Consider the following 18,386-nt stretch of genomic DNA (forward strand, 5'->3'; position numbering starts at 1 on the left):
GTGGGGGAGAGGGAGAGGGGGAGAGGGAGAGGGAGAAAGGGAGAGGGAGAGAGAGAGAGAAGAGGGGAAAGGGCAAGAGAGAAAGTGCGAACCAGAAGAGAGGAAGGGAAATGGAGAGAGAGAGAGAGAGAGAGAGGGAGAGAGAGCGCCATTCAGAGCTACTTCCTGCTCTCTCCAGCTGGGCCTGCTAATTTGGCAAATGGCAGGTGATATCTGGGCATGCAGAAACAATTAGCAAATGAGTGATTTGGGTCAAGACCAGTTTATTTATTTGCTTATAATCTTGAGTAATGTTGTCAATGGTCTCAAGGAAATGTAGATAGAAAGCTATTGCAAAAAAAAAAAAACAAAAACAAAAACAAACAAAAAAAAAAAAACAAAATATATTCAGAGACAGGAGAGGGAACTAGGGGATACCTTTAGAGAAAAGGAAACCCAGAGGGAGAGACAGAGGACTGGCCATGTAAGGAAGCAAAGGCAAGGCTGCACCCCACCAGGAACCTGGTGCCCAGCACAGATGAGGACAACAAATGTACCTCATTTAGAAACTTGCAGAACACCTTCACCTCAGGCCTCTTCCCTGTCCGTCATGCTGGCTGCACTATCTAACATATCAAGTCAAGGAACTCTTTTGCCTGAAAAATCTGTTTTCTTGCTGATTTCACTGTTCCCTACTCTTCTATGATTTCCTGTGGCACATCCTTCATGGGGGAGGGTCAATTAATTGGGAAACAAATCCAACTCTGATCACTCAGGCCAGGAAACGTGGGTCCTCTTCAGTTCCGGGCATTGCTTTAGTCATCAGGAGGATAAAAATGCCATCTTTGAACAGCGCTTAGTCTCTCAATGTGCTTTCTTGCCCAGCCCTCTGCCTTTGCTTCTAGCACTGTGACATTTACAGCTACAGTACCCTAAATTTTCCTATGGATTTAAGACTCAGACTTAGCTCAGTACTCAAACAAATGAAACAGAAATTCAGTGTTGTGCTTCTGACTTGAGACTGGACATCTTCTTATACAGAGACCACCTCTTACATGTATCCCACTTTCCTCTTTAACGATTCTTTCTGCTCTCCCCAGATGGGTCTGGGTCTGAATTTGCTTTGTGTGTGTGTGTGTGTGTGTGTGTATGTGTGTGTTGATGGTGTTTGTTTTGATTTGTTTTTACATTGTTATTGTGTTTTATTTTGTTTTCTGTGATTAGCACCATGACCCAAAAGCAATTTGGGAAGGAAAGGGTTTATTTACCTTATATATTCCCAATCACAGTCTGACACTGAGGAAAATAAGGGCAAGAACCTGGAGACAGGAACAGACGTAGAGACCATAGAAGGATGCTGCTCACTGGCTTACTCCCTATAGCTTGCTCAGCTTGTTGTCTTATACAACCTAGGACCACCTGCCCAGAGGTGACACCATCTAGAGTGGGCTAGGTCCTCTCACATCAATCATTAGACAAGAAAATGTTCCCACAGGCTTGCCTACAAGCCAATCAGATGAAGGCATTTTTGTTTTAAACCAAGGTTCCCCCATCCCAGATGACTCTAGGCCTTTTAAGTTAATAAACAGGAATCATGACAAACCATGATGTTGCAGGATATTTACTCACACTGTGAACCCGGAGATTATGTTGTTTACTGGAAAAAGTCCTGTTTCTAGTTGAGGTGTGGCTCACCCCTTGGCACACACCTTTAATCCCTCGGGCTGGAATACAGACACGCCCTTAGCTCACACCTTTAATATTAAACGATGATGGTAAAGTTAGTTTGGAGAAGGAAGCATCCATGGTTGAAAGTGATGTCTAATTGAGTGGCAGACAAAGTGACAAATCAGAGAAAGATTTGATAGGATAGAATAAGCCCAACTCTCATGAGAAGAGAGAGGAAGGGGACGCTACTTGAGGAGCAGTGCAGAAAGCAAGGAAGGAGACAATTTTACCCAGACAGTTATAGAGAGCAGGGGCAGAGAGAAGGAGAAGGCACTTTTACCAGGAGAGCTTTACGGAGAGAGGTTAAAGAGAGAACAAGCTGGACACCGATGAAGACAGAACAAGCCAGAAAAGGAGAAGAAGCCAGAAGATCAGGTTGCCAGAATTCGTTTGAAGTCAAACAGAATAATTTCAGTCAGAGGACAAGAGGGAAACCAGGTTGAATCAGTCAGCTTTGTGAGAAGTTTGAACCGGAATAGCTGAGTTGAATCAGTCAGCCAGAGATCAGAAAAACAAGAAAGGATGAGCTTATTTAGCAGTAAGTCTCAGAAGCTGAAAACCTTCTAGGCCTAGATTAGATAGTTTAAAGGCTAGAAGTTTCCAGGACTGGCCTAGGTTAGTAAGACTCTGAGATGACAATTACATCAGATGAATAAAAACTACTTTTACACTATGGCCTTCTAGTTTAGCAAATGCCAGGTGGGCATGCAGATACGATTAGTAAATGACTGGGTCAAGACCAGACATTCACTAACTTAAATTTTAGCTATACTCACTTATTCATTCATCTACATCTATCCAATTCACCTTCCAAGCCATCCATCCATTCTACCTATCCATCTAACCATTGGTCCATCCATCCATCCTCTCATTCATATACTCAGTCATTCTTCCACACACCCATCTATTCATCTTTGTTCCATGCATCTACCTAACCATCCAGTGCATTCATCCACCCACTCATCTATCTCTCGACCTATCCATTCATTCATTCCCTCACCCACACATTCATTAATACCATTCACTCACTGATCTATCCATCCTTCCTTCTAGCCTTGCAATTGCAGTTTTAGCCTGCTATGACCCTACCATGGTCTTTGAACAATAGAGCTTTACAGAGTATTCAATCTTTAGGGGACCTCTGACCTCAGCTACAGCTCATCTGCTCTCATCTATTTGTCACTGGGAGTCATTAACACCGTCCACTTTGAAACATCATGGATTTTAGCAGCTAACCTTTTGGTCAAATGAAATCCTAACCAGGTGCCACTATACCTCATTAGATCGCTGCTCTGCAGGAGATCAGAATGAAAAACTAAGTACTGCTTTACTCTCTGCCTAGTTCTGGTCCCCTGGCCTTCACGAATTTCTAAGTTTAAAAACAACTGTGACAACAGAACACAAAGTGAAACTTTAGATTTTTGATGTATGTTGAAACTTGGGACCCCCTATCTCATCTTATAAGTCTTTGGCCTATTAATATTCTGTTGACGGGGACCCTGGGAATAACCCACATGGCCTTTAGTAGAAGCTACATTCCCAGCTGAGACACATAAAAGATTAAGCCACATAAAGGAGGAAACTATGCTCAGCTACAGTCCAGTAAGTTGTTCCACACCAAGAGCAAGGCTAGCTAGACAGGCAGCCCCCAGTCATGCCCTTTCTCCTTTGGGGAGAGAATGGGAAGAAACCAACAGTGTGGTGGAGGTATGAAATAAGGCCAAAATGGGCTAGTCTACAAATAAACTACCTGCAGCTAATGTTCTTAGTCCTGAGGACTAATTAGAACTCTCCTGATTTTTGAAGACTATTCTCGAGACGTCACTGGCTCTGTAAAAGAAGACAATTAATTCTTTTCTGTTGTTACTAAGAATTTGGGTTCTTGATGAGAAGGGCCATCTCTCATCACTTTGGTCCTTTTCACAGAGAAAGCAAAGTAAAGTGTACCATTCAGGAAAAAGAACTCGTTGTTAAAACTGCAAGGCAGAGTGTGGAAGTTGGCTTTCATTTTCCCTGTAAATCTCTCATAGCTGCTTCTTTTACATTTCCCTAGAAGTGATGTATAGATGCTCTAGTCCAGCTAGCTAAAGGATTCCAGTTATCTGAGTTCCAGATAACTGAGCTCTTACTGGCACTAAACTTGAGGACAGGCGAGTGTCCTCTTTGACCTCTCCTTTGATGTTCTCTTCTGGGCAGTCAGAGTGTTTTTATCCTCCAAACTCTGCAGTCAGGACAACTGAAATGAACGTATTTTTAATAACCTCAGACCAAGGAGAATGGCTTAATTTATTTCTCCCTATTCCCAGTTCTCGCACAGTCCACTTGAAAAACACAGCTGCTGGCTTTGTGTGTGCACAAGACCGCTCTTCTCACACAGAGGCGTAGAATGGATGCAGGATCTCATTTGTTGGTTAACAATGTCTATGCATCTGCATTGAGCTGTTCTGCAGGTCTGAGTTGTCCCCAGCACAATTGGAATTCATCACGGCCAGTAAACATCTCTACAAGGAAAGGGCAGCCTGCTTGTTATGTTTTTCAAGTAAGTAGGGCCAGTTGCTGCTGCCCGATGTATGCCTGTCTTGAGGCTCTTAACAGGTGACCAGCCAAGAGTCTGCAGAATCTGAAAACCCATTTCCGATAGCATCATCTCCATGCACTTCTTCCAGACCTCATAAATCATAATGCAAATTTACCCATGTCTAAGGAATACAGAAGCATCAAGACCAAACAGACTTTCGGGCAATCTTTGGATGACTTGAGAATGAATCAGATTTGAGTGTGTCAAGTCTTGTTACTGGCTAATTGAAAGTGGGGGTCTAGAGACTGGGGGGCTGGAGTGGGAGCACTGTTACCAAGATGTGTTAGCATAACCACACAGCCAACCACATGACAGGTGACTTTATAAAAGAACCTGCATGTAAGGTGCAAATTTATTGTGTATTCGGTTTATTTTGATTGGTTTTGATATTCTGTTTTGTTTTTGTTTTCCTTTTTGCTTCTGCTAAAAGACCTCAGTCTCTGGGTGAGCAAAACACAGACAAGATAGCCTGATGGCTAAATACTGGGATTCTAAATAGGGAGCCTATGTTGGGATAGTGGCCATTTCATACATTAACAGTCAACAGCCAGCTACTTATACTTCCATGGCTCTGTTTCCTCATTAAAAAATTAAGTCAAAGTAATAGGGCAAAAAATAATATTGCCTACCTCTTAGGACTGTCGTGATGATTAATAAATTAGTTAATATTAGTAAAACATGTATAATGGAGCCTGGTGCCTAGCAAGCACTAAATAAATATTTGACTAAATAAATCTTAAATAGGCTCAGGCTAGAGAAACACAAGTATAGCAAGGGTAGAACAGAGAAGTCATGGAGAATAATTCAACAAAGCTGACATAACAAAACTCTCAAATCACACGGTCTAGCTGTGGCCATCATCATCTTGGAAGGGATCACCCACAGATCACATTTCCCACCACAGCCTAATGACAAGAAGCTACATGCTCATACAGCAGGTGTTTCTGCACCCTGCACTCAGACCTGGAGAGGCAGGTGCAAAGATAGGTTTGTTCTTTTGCACTAGGCCAGTGCAGATCAGAGCATATTTTGTCTGTCATACAAGAAAGCATCAAAATAAAGGCTCATGGAGAGCCAGAGGACCACAACAGGAACAAATCGCCAGATTTCATCAGGGGCTTGATTGGACAAACATATCAATACTGACTAAGCAAGTATTTTCTATAAAGTGTTTGGTTTCTTTTTCTTCTCTCTTTTTCTTCCTTTTTGCTTTTACCTATTCATCTTTTCCTTCTTTAAGATAAATATAAACATTATCATCATGTTCATGCTCTAGTAAATAATATTCATGTAAATGTTACTCAGTCAGTCCTTCAGTAGTTTATATTATGCTGGACACTCTTCTGGTTTAACCAAATGAGGCTGACACTTCCTGACCAGCCCTATTGATGAGACTTGCAACCAAGCAAAGTTACTTCCTTGCGCTTCTTTTTTAAACTAGCTTCCCTCAACAACTCTTTGGATCTTTAAGCTGAGTTTGAGTAGGGTCCATGTGTGGTTGTTGTGGTAGATAGATGGCCTGTGCATAGCTAGAGAGACTTAAAGGCATGGTCCATGGGAAGACTCACAAATATGGATACCAATTCAAATGATGGATACTGAAGAGATGATGGAGTGACTGGTGTCTTTGAGATGTTCTGGAGATGTTGTGAAGGTGAAGAGTCAGTTTGGGTTCTCTATGAATGCTGAAATTTTTAGTTGAAATGCATTCTAAGAGTAGATCAGACTACTGCATCATGATCAAACTACTACATCAGATCATGTATTCTGCAGAATACATGAATGAGTAAACACTTACACGCCAAGAGGAGAGGAGATGATGCCCAGAGGGAAGAGACTAAAAAGGCATTCTGAGTCCCTTTCTGCCAAGAGTATCTATAAGATAAACATGCTGAAACCAAGCATGCTTATGAGGCCATTTACAGCAGAAGTTTTTGTCCTTCAACAAAGACTATAAGGTAAGAATAGAGCACTATATAAGCGAAAGTGCAATCTCTTCCATCCCTAGGGATGCTGCACTTCTAACTGAAGATGTCATCTGTTGTCCTGACTCTCCAGGTGTACTGGAGTCAGAATGAGGCACAGAAGCCTATATCGCTACAGTGTATTCTCCTTTATCCCACATCCAGCTAATAGACCTGAGGGGCAAAAGGACTCACCAAGATCATGGAGATGGAGTGATGGAAGCGGCTCCCTATCTTGACATTCACAAAATGTTCTAAGGCAGGAGAAGATGGATGACAACCCCCAAATTAAGAGAAAAGAACTCTGTTATCTGTCCCTGGAGAGCACATAAGCAAATGAAGGGAAAGATGTCAAAGTCCTTTATCTAGAAGAGCCAAGAATGCCTGCTGACTCCTTTAAGGAGGTGTGAAGCTGCCTCCTCCAAACAGTGGTGTTGGAACAGTGATTTATGTAGCCGAGGCAACTGAGCAAGACCCGCAAATGGAACAAAGATCCTCTGTCCCCCCCCCCCATAAGTAGAACAAGCTGTCATAAGTAGGTCCCAATCTGAAAGCTGGGACCCTTTCCTTGCAGGGTCAGCTGGCCATCCTACAGCTATGATAGCATAAAGAAACACTGCTTCTCAAAGCTGAAAAAGTTGTGGATTCTAAGAATGTGAGAAAATGAAACGTAAAAAGAAACAAAAGAGAAAATCTTAGAGAGTTCCTGGAGGGAATTCAAATAGCATTTGAAGGGAGTTGAGCAACACTCATTCTATAGCAATAGAATTGCCAGATACATACAGGATATAACTGTCTGGGGGTGCACACACCTGGGCACAATACTGAGGAGTCCACCTAGGCCAATGCACGGGAAGCAAGTACTTTAGTCCCAGCCATTTTTGACTTTTTAGTTTGAGATAAGGTCTCACTAAATTACTCAGACTCACTCTATAATCCAGGTAGGCCTTGAACTTGTGGTCTTATGGTTTCTGCTTCCAGAATAGATGAAAATGGGCCTAAGCCAGGAAATTACATTTTTACTTTTCCTTGAGCCATTGTGGTGTTTTCAATGAAATTTTAAAATAATAAAATAAAATTGATCTTTAGAAGTGACTTTATTGAATAGATATGAACAATTGGTCTCTAGCATGCCAATTGTCTACCTGGCTGGCTCAGACAATCTGTCCTTCTCTGTAGTGTATGTGCCCTGCACAGAGTTTGCAGTCTTGTCTGAGCTATTAATCTGTTCATTGTAGCTTTCTATCAGACAGAGAAAGGAAAAAACAACTTTGTCCCGGTCCAATTTGGATAAATTTTGAATTAGTAGCATCTGGATCGATGCTATTTAATGAAGTCACAGCTGGATGGATTCAAGAAGAAGAGCTGGAGGGGGTAAGGGTTAGAAAGACAAGACAGAAGTGACCAGTAATCAAGAGAAGGAAAAAATGGGAAAGTTGTGGTGGCAGAGGAGACATGGAAAGTCACAAGAAGATACATTTTAATGATGTGACTTTAAAGAGGAGAAAGAAACACAATGGATTCTTTGCTTAGAGGCATGATATTCTTCTTTTCAAATGCTCCAGGTTCCAGAGAATAGGCACTCCCTGCATGGACATGTGTCCTGGCTGTGGGTCATCTAAGCATAAATGACCTGTACTGGCTCCTGAAGCCTATGGACTGTTACTCCCAGGACACTTCAGGCAGCTTTCTTTATGTGGTAATAAGTCAGAAACAGGGAACTAGGAGCATTGCAGGAGGGCAGTGCTCCACAGTCCTCCTCCTGTTTTGAAGCAGCATTGGCATCTGGACTAGCATCCTGCCAGTCATCCCATGGATGGCTTGATGGCCACCTCTTCCATCCTCCAAAAGAACAACCAGTGTGAAGTCAAAACTCTCTCCTGCTGAAACCTGACTCTGACTCCAGACCCGGGAAAACAGACAAAACTTCCCAACAACCTCCCCTCTTCTGAACCTATCTACTAACCCCCCCTCCCCCCCCCAAAGGTCTTAAGCCTCAGGACCTAGGAAAGGAGGGGATGGGAGAGTTACAGAAAGCTCTCTCAGATTGTGCCGAATGAATAGCCCATCCTAGGGTCCAAGATCCTCCTGAGGGAGCAGCTGGAGTACAGGAAGAGGGAGAAGGGTGGAAACCACATTTCCCAGAAGAGGACATTTGGCTTAGAGAACAACAAACATGTCCGGAGGACAGGTGTTCTGAATAATGAGACTTTAATGCAGAAGCTAATAGGAACAGGACATGAAACCAAATGCCAAAAACCCAAGGGATAATGAGTACGTTTGAGAAGGCTACAGGAAGCAAAGGCTCTTCTACCAACTTTAGGGAACAGGGCCAAGGTTCTAGGCACCTAAAGCCTTACTGGAGCTTTAGGTGCCAGGGCACTGGAACAGTGGCTTTAGGCAAGGAGAATCCTGGGAGGGCAAAAGGCTGGAAGGAAACAAGAGGAGCAAACCAGTGCTGTGCAGAGCTAGGTGTCGGAGGTACTGAAACAGCTCTCATGGTTAGAGACTCTGCTCCCATACCCCTGCTGTGGTACTACAGACCAAAGATGTCAAGGATGTGGGCCCCACCACACGCTGGCCGGCTGACCCTTAGACACAATAGCTGGAGGCCACACCCCCGAGATGGCGATTAGGATGTCTCAGGGTTCCTTCTTCCTCCTGTGCACTCTCAGGTCCTCTGACCCGAGAAGGAAGGAAGCAGAGACTGCAGAAGGAGCCAAGTCTGGAGTCTGCACAGTTAGGGGGACAGAAGTGAGAGGGAATAGCTAGAGTGGGTATAACAAGAGTTGGCTGCAGCTCTCTTGCATGTGCAGCACCCGGGTGTTATAAATGGGGAAGGGGGTGGAGAGGGACTATGATAAATGGACTTGTTAGCAAGCCGTGGGCCTCAGTAATTAAAACTGGGGGTGCCCTGAGGTCCATCCTCTCCCTGGACCTCATCTCTCCTCCACTTCCTAGCTCCTCTCATCTCTCTCCGAGTCTATGACTCATGCGTAATTGCCCAGGGCTTCCTTCTGAACCACACGGGGGGGGGGGGTTCTTTTTGTTTTTCCTTCAATGAACTTCAAGTTTTCTTGCTTCTCACACATCTTTGTAAGCCTTCACTATGTATGCACCCAGAGCATGCAGTCTAAGTAGGGGTGTTACTAGCCCTGGCTGAGAGGTCACTGGCCCTATCATCCTTTAGGATGGCAAGTCGTCCCAGGGGTAGGTAGAGGGGCTGCTTCCTTATGCATTATGGGGTATCTCTGATTCTGTCAGCAAGGGGGAAGACAGCTATTTTTCTAGACCCTGAAGGAAGATGGAGATGAGCAACATACTGGAAGCCTGGCCTTGGGCATGTTATACTTCTCTGAGTAGGGCTTCCTCATCTGTAAAATAGGGCTCTATGCTCTGGGGGCTAAGGGGAGGGGTCCAGTGAGACTTGGCTTGGCAAATGTAGAACAGGACTCCTGGTGCATATTAAGTTTCAAGGCCAGGCACTATTGCTCGAGACCTCATCCAACTGGAACCTCAGGGCCTCATGGCTTTCCTGGGTGTCATAGATGATGGAAGAGTGGGAAGTTGCTCACAGAAAGATATCCACTGCCCAAGTTCACAGTGGAGCAGACCTCCTCAAGAGTGTTTTAAAGAGGCCTCCACATAAATTGGAGGGGCCATGGGAGTGGTACCTATGTACAGCCGCCCCCCCCCCGTCCCTCTAACCACTGACTGAGACTTGGGGAAAGTACTTACCTGCAGCAGCACAGTCATAACTGTCCCCAAGTTCATAGACTATAGTGGGTGCCTCCCTGCCCTGCGCCCTTCCTTCAGCCAGCCCACTCTAGCCCCATAAACATTTATCTGGGGGCATGGGAAGAAGGCAGCCATGAAGAATGGTGGTCATGAATCTTCTAGAAATGCTGTGGCGGCCTCATCTTCATGGACCTGCAAAATATCTATGCAGTCTGACCCAAGCGGCAACCCTATCTGAATACAGAACTGCAGAGGCGGTAGGTAGCCCTGTGACAGAGAGCAGAGGGCAGTGAACAAGGGGCTCTGATCCCAGGTCTTCTCTCCACATGTCTCCCAAAGAAACTGGGTCCCTTTACCCTCGGTATCAAAGCAGGAAGCTAAATTGGGCGATCTGTCTACTATTTTATGCAGAAATGTGGGGCATTCTTTTTTTCCACCCTTTCTGAGCGGTTATCTGAAATGTTTGATGCATATTCAACTTCTTTCTTTTGTCTTCTTTCCCAACCGTCCTGCAGCTTGCCCAGCACACTGCTGTCACTTGAAACTGGTCTAGCCTAAAGGGTACTTATCTTCCCACGTGAGGAGCAGCCCTGTCCCGCATGGTCATGGCAGGTGAGGGGCTCTGTCCTCCTCTGGTCCTTCCTGCCTTTCGAGCTCATAGAAATGCTCCTCCTAGCAGCTCTCCTTAGTGAAGGCACTGTGGTTTCCCATCACCTTGTCCATCCATCAACCTGACCCATGACTTATTACTGCTTAAACGAACCAGATCTCCCTGGGAGGGTGAAAATATGTTGGGGTTTCAGAAAGCCAATGTGACCGGACGGAGAGTCTCAAAGTATTTCCAAGAGAAGTGCTAGGGAGCCATTTGTGGAAGAAGAATCAGCACATGGCCTCTCCAAGAGACTGCTTGGAAAGAGAATTCAATATACACAGACACTCCACTTCTTTCAAAGGAAGGATCTGGCATATGAAATGGAGAGTCCCTAAGCATCGTGTCATACAGATTCATCTCACATAATGATGGGCCCAAACTTCCAGCTCCACTGGCTGATGGTTTCTTGATCTGGGGCAGAGAATTGTGTTCTTGTGTCCCAAAGGGTGATCTTACATACACCTAGAGGGTAGTTCTGGACAGAAACACACACACGCATACACATAACCAAACACACACACACACACACACCCTGCAGATCTTCACTGTCAGGATAAGTCTCAGCGACGTCCCCTCCAGGTGAGAGCAGAAGCATCTAGAGCCACATGTTTAATCTCAGACTTCTACCCACACTGTTCTTCAGTGTTTCCTTGCCCTGGCCCACCCTCCTTTGGCATATGCTGTATTTTCCTCCTTCAACAGTCTGCATTACTCACATCTTATTAAAGGATTATGCTTAGATCAGGTTATTGCCCTTTAGAAAAGAACTCGGAGAAACTGCATAAAAAGACCGACCAGGGATGATTTCGAGAAATCTTGTTGGTGGACGGAAACACAGAGGCCAGCCAGCAAGACTGAAGAGCTAGGACACAGGGAAGGGAGTGGGGGGAAAAAAACCTGTCACTCACATCTCTAGCTATCTAAAAATTATTGGCTAATGACTAAGAACCAAACATTAAAGCGATGCTTTGAGGAAGACAAGGAGGAGTCTGAGCCTGGGCCTAGGGTCTGGACACCGGGGCTTTCGGCCAAAGCTAACTCAACTAGCAGCTGGGACATGTGTCATTGTGACCTATGCTCTGTTGATTTCAAGTGGCTCACTTATAAAATTACACAGTTAAATTACTTGTAGGAATAAGCCCATGATTCTGAACCTGATGGAAAAATAATAGAATCTGTTAGTCTGCCTTTTCCTAAGACTTTGATTTCACTTGTAGAAAAATTTTAAAAAGTAAAATAAAATAAAATAAAAAACAGAGTTAACAATCTGCCTTGATTGTTCTTATAATAAACCTACTAGAGGCTCAAGGCCATGGGTCAGGGGTTGCTGGTAAACTCTTCACATCCAGCCGTCTTCCCCCTCTAAATATTTGTCAACAAGGACAATATATATACGTCAGGAACGTAACTCAGGGAAAAATAATATACTTGAGTTTTTCAAAGTAAAGTAACAAGGAACAGAATCATCACAGAAGGTACGTTTGTGAGGAAGAGGAAGGTAGACTAGGCCCTTGGGTATTCCACAGAGAATCCCTCTCCAACCCCCCCCCCATTGTGTATCCCACCGAGAATCCCTCTCCACCCCTGAGATGTCTTACATAGCCATAATGGCAAACCATAATTTTGTAATTTTGCAAAACATACATTGCCAAAGAATGTGACAAAACTGTAAGGCAAAGTGCACTTGAGTCTGACGATTTCAGACATAGGTTATTTAGAAATTTGAGTAGACAGGATGGACATAGGAAAAAAGGAAGCTGGCAACTGTCATAGCCAGGAGCAGAGAGCTAACTCCACATGCAGTAGGTAGAGGCTCTCCTTGGGCTACAAAGATTCAGACCTAAATAATAGCCTTTCAGGCCCTTGAAAATTCAGCCTGTGGAACTAGATAGGGGAAGTTCTTTTAGGCATCACTGTCTTTTTACTCCAGATACGTAGGCATGTCTGTCTGCCTAGGATAATTGACCACTTTCAATCATTGCACATTTCAGATGTCTTAACTGTGGCTTTCTGCACAATTGATCTAAACCAACACCCCAGTCAATGCAATCTCTCCTTCAGATCAGCTGAAAACAATGAATTACATTTTGTCTTCTACAGGTGCCTTAGGAGACTAGAACTATGGGAAAGCTCTGGGTTTCTTAGCGGCAGATTGCTTAAGATGAATGTACTCTGAGACGGCGCAGGGTGAGGCAGATGGGCAAGTCTTCTGAGCCTGGGGACAGTTCAGAAAAGAACCACAAAGACAGTGAGTAGCATGACCCCAGAGTGTTGTCAAGGTCTCAGAATTGTTGTGGAACGTTTTCATGGCTGTGCTGCTAAGAGCAAGAATGAATGAAGCCTGTTAGCCTGAGTGTCAAGGGGGTGTGCTTTGGAGTTTGAACCGTCGCTTGCCTTCTTAATGTGAGAAGGCTCATGTGCAGTGTATCCACATACATCCAAGAAACAGAACAAAGCCAAGACTGCGGGAGGGTCTGTGGTACCACTCTGCCCCTTCTGTGATAACCATCAACCTTTTGACTAGTCTCTCGCTCTCTTTCTTAGTTTTGTTATCTTCTTTCTGCTTTCCTGGGATCCTGGCCCTAACCTTCTTTCATAAAACTTCTGTAATTTCCTAGCTTTCCCTATGTGCACTTCCTCCCCCCGCACAGGGAGAGGGAATTATGAAGAGGGTAAAGAATTTCAGCCCAAGGCAAAAGTTGTTTTTCCCCTTTCCTTCCTTCCAACCTTCTGTATTTTGAGTTTAAAAAAAAAAAAAGTAGCTCTGTTTAGATCAATTCATTATGGAGAGCTCACTTCAAAAACTGGAGTATTTGAGAGGATTTGACAGTTAGTCTCCTGGTATTCAGAAAGAGTTCTTCATTTGTTCAGCTCCGGAGTGGTCCTTTAAGGCAGTGTTGGCCTGAAACAGAAAGTGGAGCTCTCCTGGCTTCTAATTTACTTCCAGACAGAGAAAAGGCACAGCAAAGTTTTCCCTAGTTTACCTAGAAATCAGAAAGCTAATTCGGAGATGGATTCTGCGGATGAGTTACCTCTTAATATCCTCCTCTTCTCCTGATGGCATATACCCAGGCTCTGCTTCTCAGAGCATCCTCCCATCTTCCCTGCCCACCTTCCATCATATTCTCAGCCCTGTACAGGCACCTCTGACTTTACCAACTGTGTCTAAGCATCTTAATACCTCCCTAACCCATCTGTTAATTAGCCACTTAAAAAAGGAGCCACTCGGTTCCTCCTTAGAGCGATTCCCATCTCTGAGACATTAATGAATCAGCTCATGGTGAGGAGGAAGAATAGGTTTGAATGTGTTGGATGTGAGACAGCTAAGAGCAGAATAGAATGTCAAAAGGGGCCAGCCTCCTAGGCTGGCCATACTCCTGGAGGGCATAGCCATCATTCTCTGGGCAAATGGCCCCATGACAATTGGGGGATGCCTGTGGTTCTGGACTTAACCTGGGAAGTTCTAAAGCAGGGTTGAGAAAAGAATATAGCTTCTGATAGAACTGTGGTTCCAGCCTAGAAGGTGTGACACCCTCATCCAGATCTAACATCGCTTTCTCCTCCCCGGAGCCTAACCAGCTATGGATATGGGTGTGTGCTCACTGTTAAAAATCCCCAGAGAGCTGCCTATCTCTCCTCCAGACACTGACTCCTCACTCAGAATCATGCTATCGAGAGCTAGTCACTTCTAGAAAAAGCAAAATCTGTTCTTTCCTGTAAGGGAGGGAGAGATGCAAGAGCTATGAGGAATACACATGCGTATGGCAAGTAGAGGGCTGCCCAGCCTGAGAGCACCAAGGCAGAGCAGATGGCCCATCCCTCTTCCATCTTTTCTCAAACTCCCACAATATCCCTTTGCAGTGAGACTTTCCTCACTGAAACTCCCTCAGACTCAGGGCCACTTGCCCCAAGCCAGGAAGAGCTGAAGTCTGCCTATCTTCAAGGAGCCTCATGCATGGCATCAGCTCTGCTCTCCCTTTCAGTGAAGACACATTTCCGCTGCACTACTTCAGAAAGCATGGAGCTGAAGCACATCCTATCTCCCTACTTGACCTCTGACCAAGAACATTCTTGTTTCTCCCAGTTTCCCTAGGAAAAACTCTTTACTGTGAATACATATTTCCTACAACACCACCCCTTTCCTCTACCTTGCCTCTCTAACCACACAAACTGCACAAACCTGATCCCCACTCAGGTGTGGCAAGCAATGACGCCTGAGGTATCAGCAGAGGAAAATGAGCCCCCTCCCACTCCTGCCCAGAGGAGCATATCAGAGCATTGTGGGCACGCACCCTGACACATTTGGAAAGAAGAGATCCAGGTGACATGCTTGCTATCTTGCCAAAACTGAAGAAGAAGTTCCCTAACCTGCTCAAGGTCACTCCTAGGTGTCCTTAATGACCACTGACCTCCTAACCCCAGCCCCCACCTGCTCACATACACTGATAAGCACTGTTCCCTATGCGCCCAGTACCAGAGTGACGGTTTCTGAGGCACCTATCAGGCGAGGCTGCAGCTGCTGGAGAGGTGCTGTGAACTGAATGAAATCAGGAGGTGAATTTAAGGGAGAAACATCACCTATTTCCATAATGGTCTGAGGCCTGAAATTCAGCTCTTTCCCCATGCTTCACTCTCTCCTTCTCCCAACCCCAGAAACTGCGCCCCCCACCCCCGTGTGGGACAGAGACAGTACGTGGGTAAGAAGAAAGGAACATCAAGAACAAGTGACTTCTCCAGAACCACGTAGCGATGTCAGGTTTTCCTGGGGCTTTAATCTCAGACTTTAATCTCTCAAGCCACAATCTTGTCAACACAGGCAATGGGTAAAGAGCAAACTGAATACGGAAGGGAAGGGGAAAGGAGGGGGGGGAGGTGAAGGGAAGAGTGGAGGAGGCAGGGAGAAACCCCAAGAGATATTTGTGCTGTATCAATGAATCAACTAGAAAGTGGTGAGAGCCAGCGTGGGTTTACTGAGACAAGACAGGAAAGAGGAAATGAGCCCCTGAGTCCTGGGTCAGAGGTAACATAAGGAACAATGCACATCTGCTTCTGAAAGCACCTACCTGCCCTCTGAGCCATGCTTTGCTTTGCAAACTGAGCCAAGAGAGAATTCATTGCCAGATCAAACAAACTCCTAAAAAGTGGAGTCTTGTTCTTATTTTGTTCACAGTGCCCATCTTCTACATAGCAAGGCATGGAGACCACAGACTATTGCTCACAAAGCCTAGTTCTGGTCTAAAGGGATGCTGAGTAAGCTCATGCTGGGAGTAGCTAAAGGAAGACTGTGATGGCAAGGTCAGGTAATGAGGGGTTAAAAAGGGATCCTCCCTCTAGAGTGCACCCAAGTCTAGTCCTTGACATCTTCTCTCAACACCCACTAGAACAGGGGGGAGGGGCAGGCAGAATCAGCTCTTCCTGCATGCCTAGAAATTTCTTCCTGCCTTCCTCTTTTCAGCAAGGTAGGGGTGATTAATGTTCAGAGCAGTGACAGGAGGAGGTTTTCAAGCCATGGGGATAATACGCAATGTGCAGACATGAGCTAAAGGTGGATGGCCCGGGCCAGGCTTGATGGGTCAACTCACAAGCAGTGGGCTGGGGGCTGGACCTGGGAACTAGGGCAGTGCCCACTCTGTGTGCCAGAAATGGAAGTGTTTCCTGGGGCAGGGCTTTCATTGGAGCCACATCCAACCATTCATCTTCACAGGGATGCTGGAAGCACAGCTGACTCCGCATCCTCTGCCTGTGCAGTTCCGAAAGGAGAGGCTGGGCTCCTGTGGTCCCTTTGGCTTTGACTTTCCAATGATCTCCCCGGGAACCAGAAACACGGGTGGGAGGAAATCAGAGTGGAACTGTGGACTATCAGGTTTTCAGCCCCTGCTAAACATTCTGGAAGAGGACAGTCCTCACTCTCTTTACCATGTGTGCAGTAAAAGATGGTCTGGACATTATAGAAGCATTAACTCAGAGAGGTCTGCCTTGGGAGAAGTCCTCCAGTTTCATCAGGGAAGAAAAGCACCCCACTGGAAGATCTACTACCCACCCCTCTGTGCTCTGTCAACACGCAATGGGGAAGCTTCTCTCCGGCAGAGGCAACCGCCCTTTCCCTACCATCCTGCACTTAACACCTGGGGACATCCCAGCTCACACTAACCCACTTGCTGTTCTTTTCAGTGAGGTGCCCACACTGTTCTGTTCTTTAGATTAAAGTGACACGCCAGATTTTAAAAATAAATACAAAAACAAAAAAACTAAGCATGGTACGGCCCATAGTAAAGTGTCCACGCGCCATGAAAAATAGAGCCTGGGGATGGGAAAATTGGTGAAATTCTTATCCTTGAACAGCATGAACTCCTCTGTCGACTGGTACTTTGTGTTGCAAATCCCTCTAACGCCAAAAGCACACCTAGCTGCTTCCTAAATGCTTTAGTTATGCGGGAGAGCCTACTGGTCCTAAAGGAAGCGTCGGTGGAAGTGACTTAGAAGGGGAGAAGTAGTATTCGCGAAGAGGACAGGGCCAAGGGGCTATGTTAAGAGTGGGGCGAGGCCTGGGGACCCGAGGCAGGCACCCAGTAGCGCCTCTCACCTGTGGATGTTCATCTCTCGCGGAGGGCGGTGGGCCTTGTCATAGGAGACCTTGGCGAAGACGCCCGCTACGATGACGAAGGCGATCACCCCGCAAGTGATGTAGACGGTGAAGTTGGTCTTGTCCTTCTCCGGGTCGTACTTGTTCTCGGGCCCCGGCGACACCACCTTGGTGCTGGGCGTCTGCACCCATACCGGGCTTTGGTAGTTGGTGCACTGGCTCTGGTCCAGCTTCTCATGGCGCTTCTTGCAGCAGAAGCGATAGTAGCAGGTGCCGCAGCAGTACAGGTAGCCGCTCTCGCTGTTGTTGCACTCGAACTCCTTGTCGTACTGGCCGCTCACGTCGTAGTAGCCCCAGCACGTCTCGTAAGTGACAGTCGCGCTGGCCGCCGCCGCCGCCGCTGCCGCTGCTGCGGACTGTCCCCGCCGGCTGCCCGCCTCCGAGACGCCGGACGCCCGGGCGGTGCTGTTGAGCTCGCGGCCGCCTCGGGCCAGGGCGCCCCCGGCACGCCGACCTCCGACGGCTCCCGCGCTCAGGGTCCGGTTAGCGGCGCGGCCGCGGGCGGCGTCTGCGCCGGGCGGCAGGTGCAGGAACGCGAGCGCCAGCAGCAGCGACAGCAGCAGAGGCGGCAGCAAGAGGCGGCGCAGCGCCATGGCGGGGCCGGGCGGGAGGGCGCGGGCGGACGCGGGCTGCAGGCCGCTGCCCCGGCGGCTGGCCGGGCTCCGAGGGCGGCCGCGCGGGCTGGGAGGGCGAGGCGGACCGGTCAGCGGCGGGGAGATGGCGCCATCGAGGCGCGGGCGGCGGCGGGAGCGCACAGAGCGGCGGGGCGCGGGCTGCGCGGGGCTCTCAGGCTGCGCGCCGGCTCCGCGCTCCCCCTGCGGGCTCCGCGCGCCTGGCGGGCAGCCCCATCCCCCGCCCGCGGCAGCGGCGGCCCCGCGCGACTCGGCTCAGGCCGGCCCCGAAGCGCGGCTCCCGGAGGCGGAGGCGGCGGCAGCGGCGGCGTGGTCCCGTCTGGGCAGCTCCTGCGGGACGAGACGGGGCAGCGGTCACGGGGATGCGGGGAGCGGCAGGCAGCCAAGCGGAGAAGGAGCGCTCAGCCCTCGAAGAGTGCGTCCCAGCTGGGACATTGGCTCGAGGGCGCGCGGAGAGCCCCTGGGGAAGCCA

At 47.2% G+C, this 18,386-nt stretch overlaps 1 protein-coding gene across 2 annotated transcripts in view; it reads right to left on the reverse strand.

Moving 5' to 3' along the window:
• The window catches only part of Shisa6 (shisa family member 6), a 310,869-nt gene extending 292,893 nt beyond the window's left edge, over positions 1-17,976 (reverse strand). Inside the window, exon 1 of one of the 2 annotated variants that reach the window (XM_031353941.1) lies at positions 17,223-17,976. In XM_031353941.1, coding sequence (XP_031209801.1) covers positions 17,223-17,875 — 653 coding nt within the window. In that variant the 5' untranslated portion in view covers positions 17,876-17,976. The remainder of the gene's footprint in view (positions 1-17,222) is intronic. The other variant, XM_031353940.1, reaches the window with a different exon arrangement.
• Positions 17,977-18,386: the final 410 nt, after the last annotated feature.

The sequence above is a fragment of the Mastomys coucha genome, unplaced genomic scaffold (assembly GCF_008632895.1).
Source record: "Mastomys coucha isolate ucsf_1 unplaced genomic scaffold, UCSF_Mcou_1 pScaffold5, whole genome shotgun sequence".
NCBI classification, from domain to species: domain Eukaryota; kingdom Metazoa; phylum Chordata; class Mammalia; order Rodentia; family Muridae; genus Mastomys; species Mastomys coucha.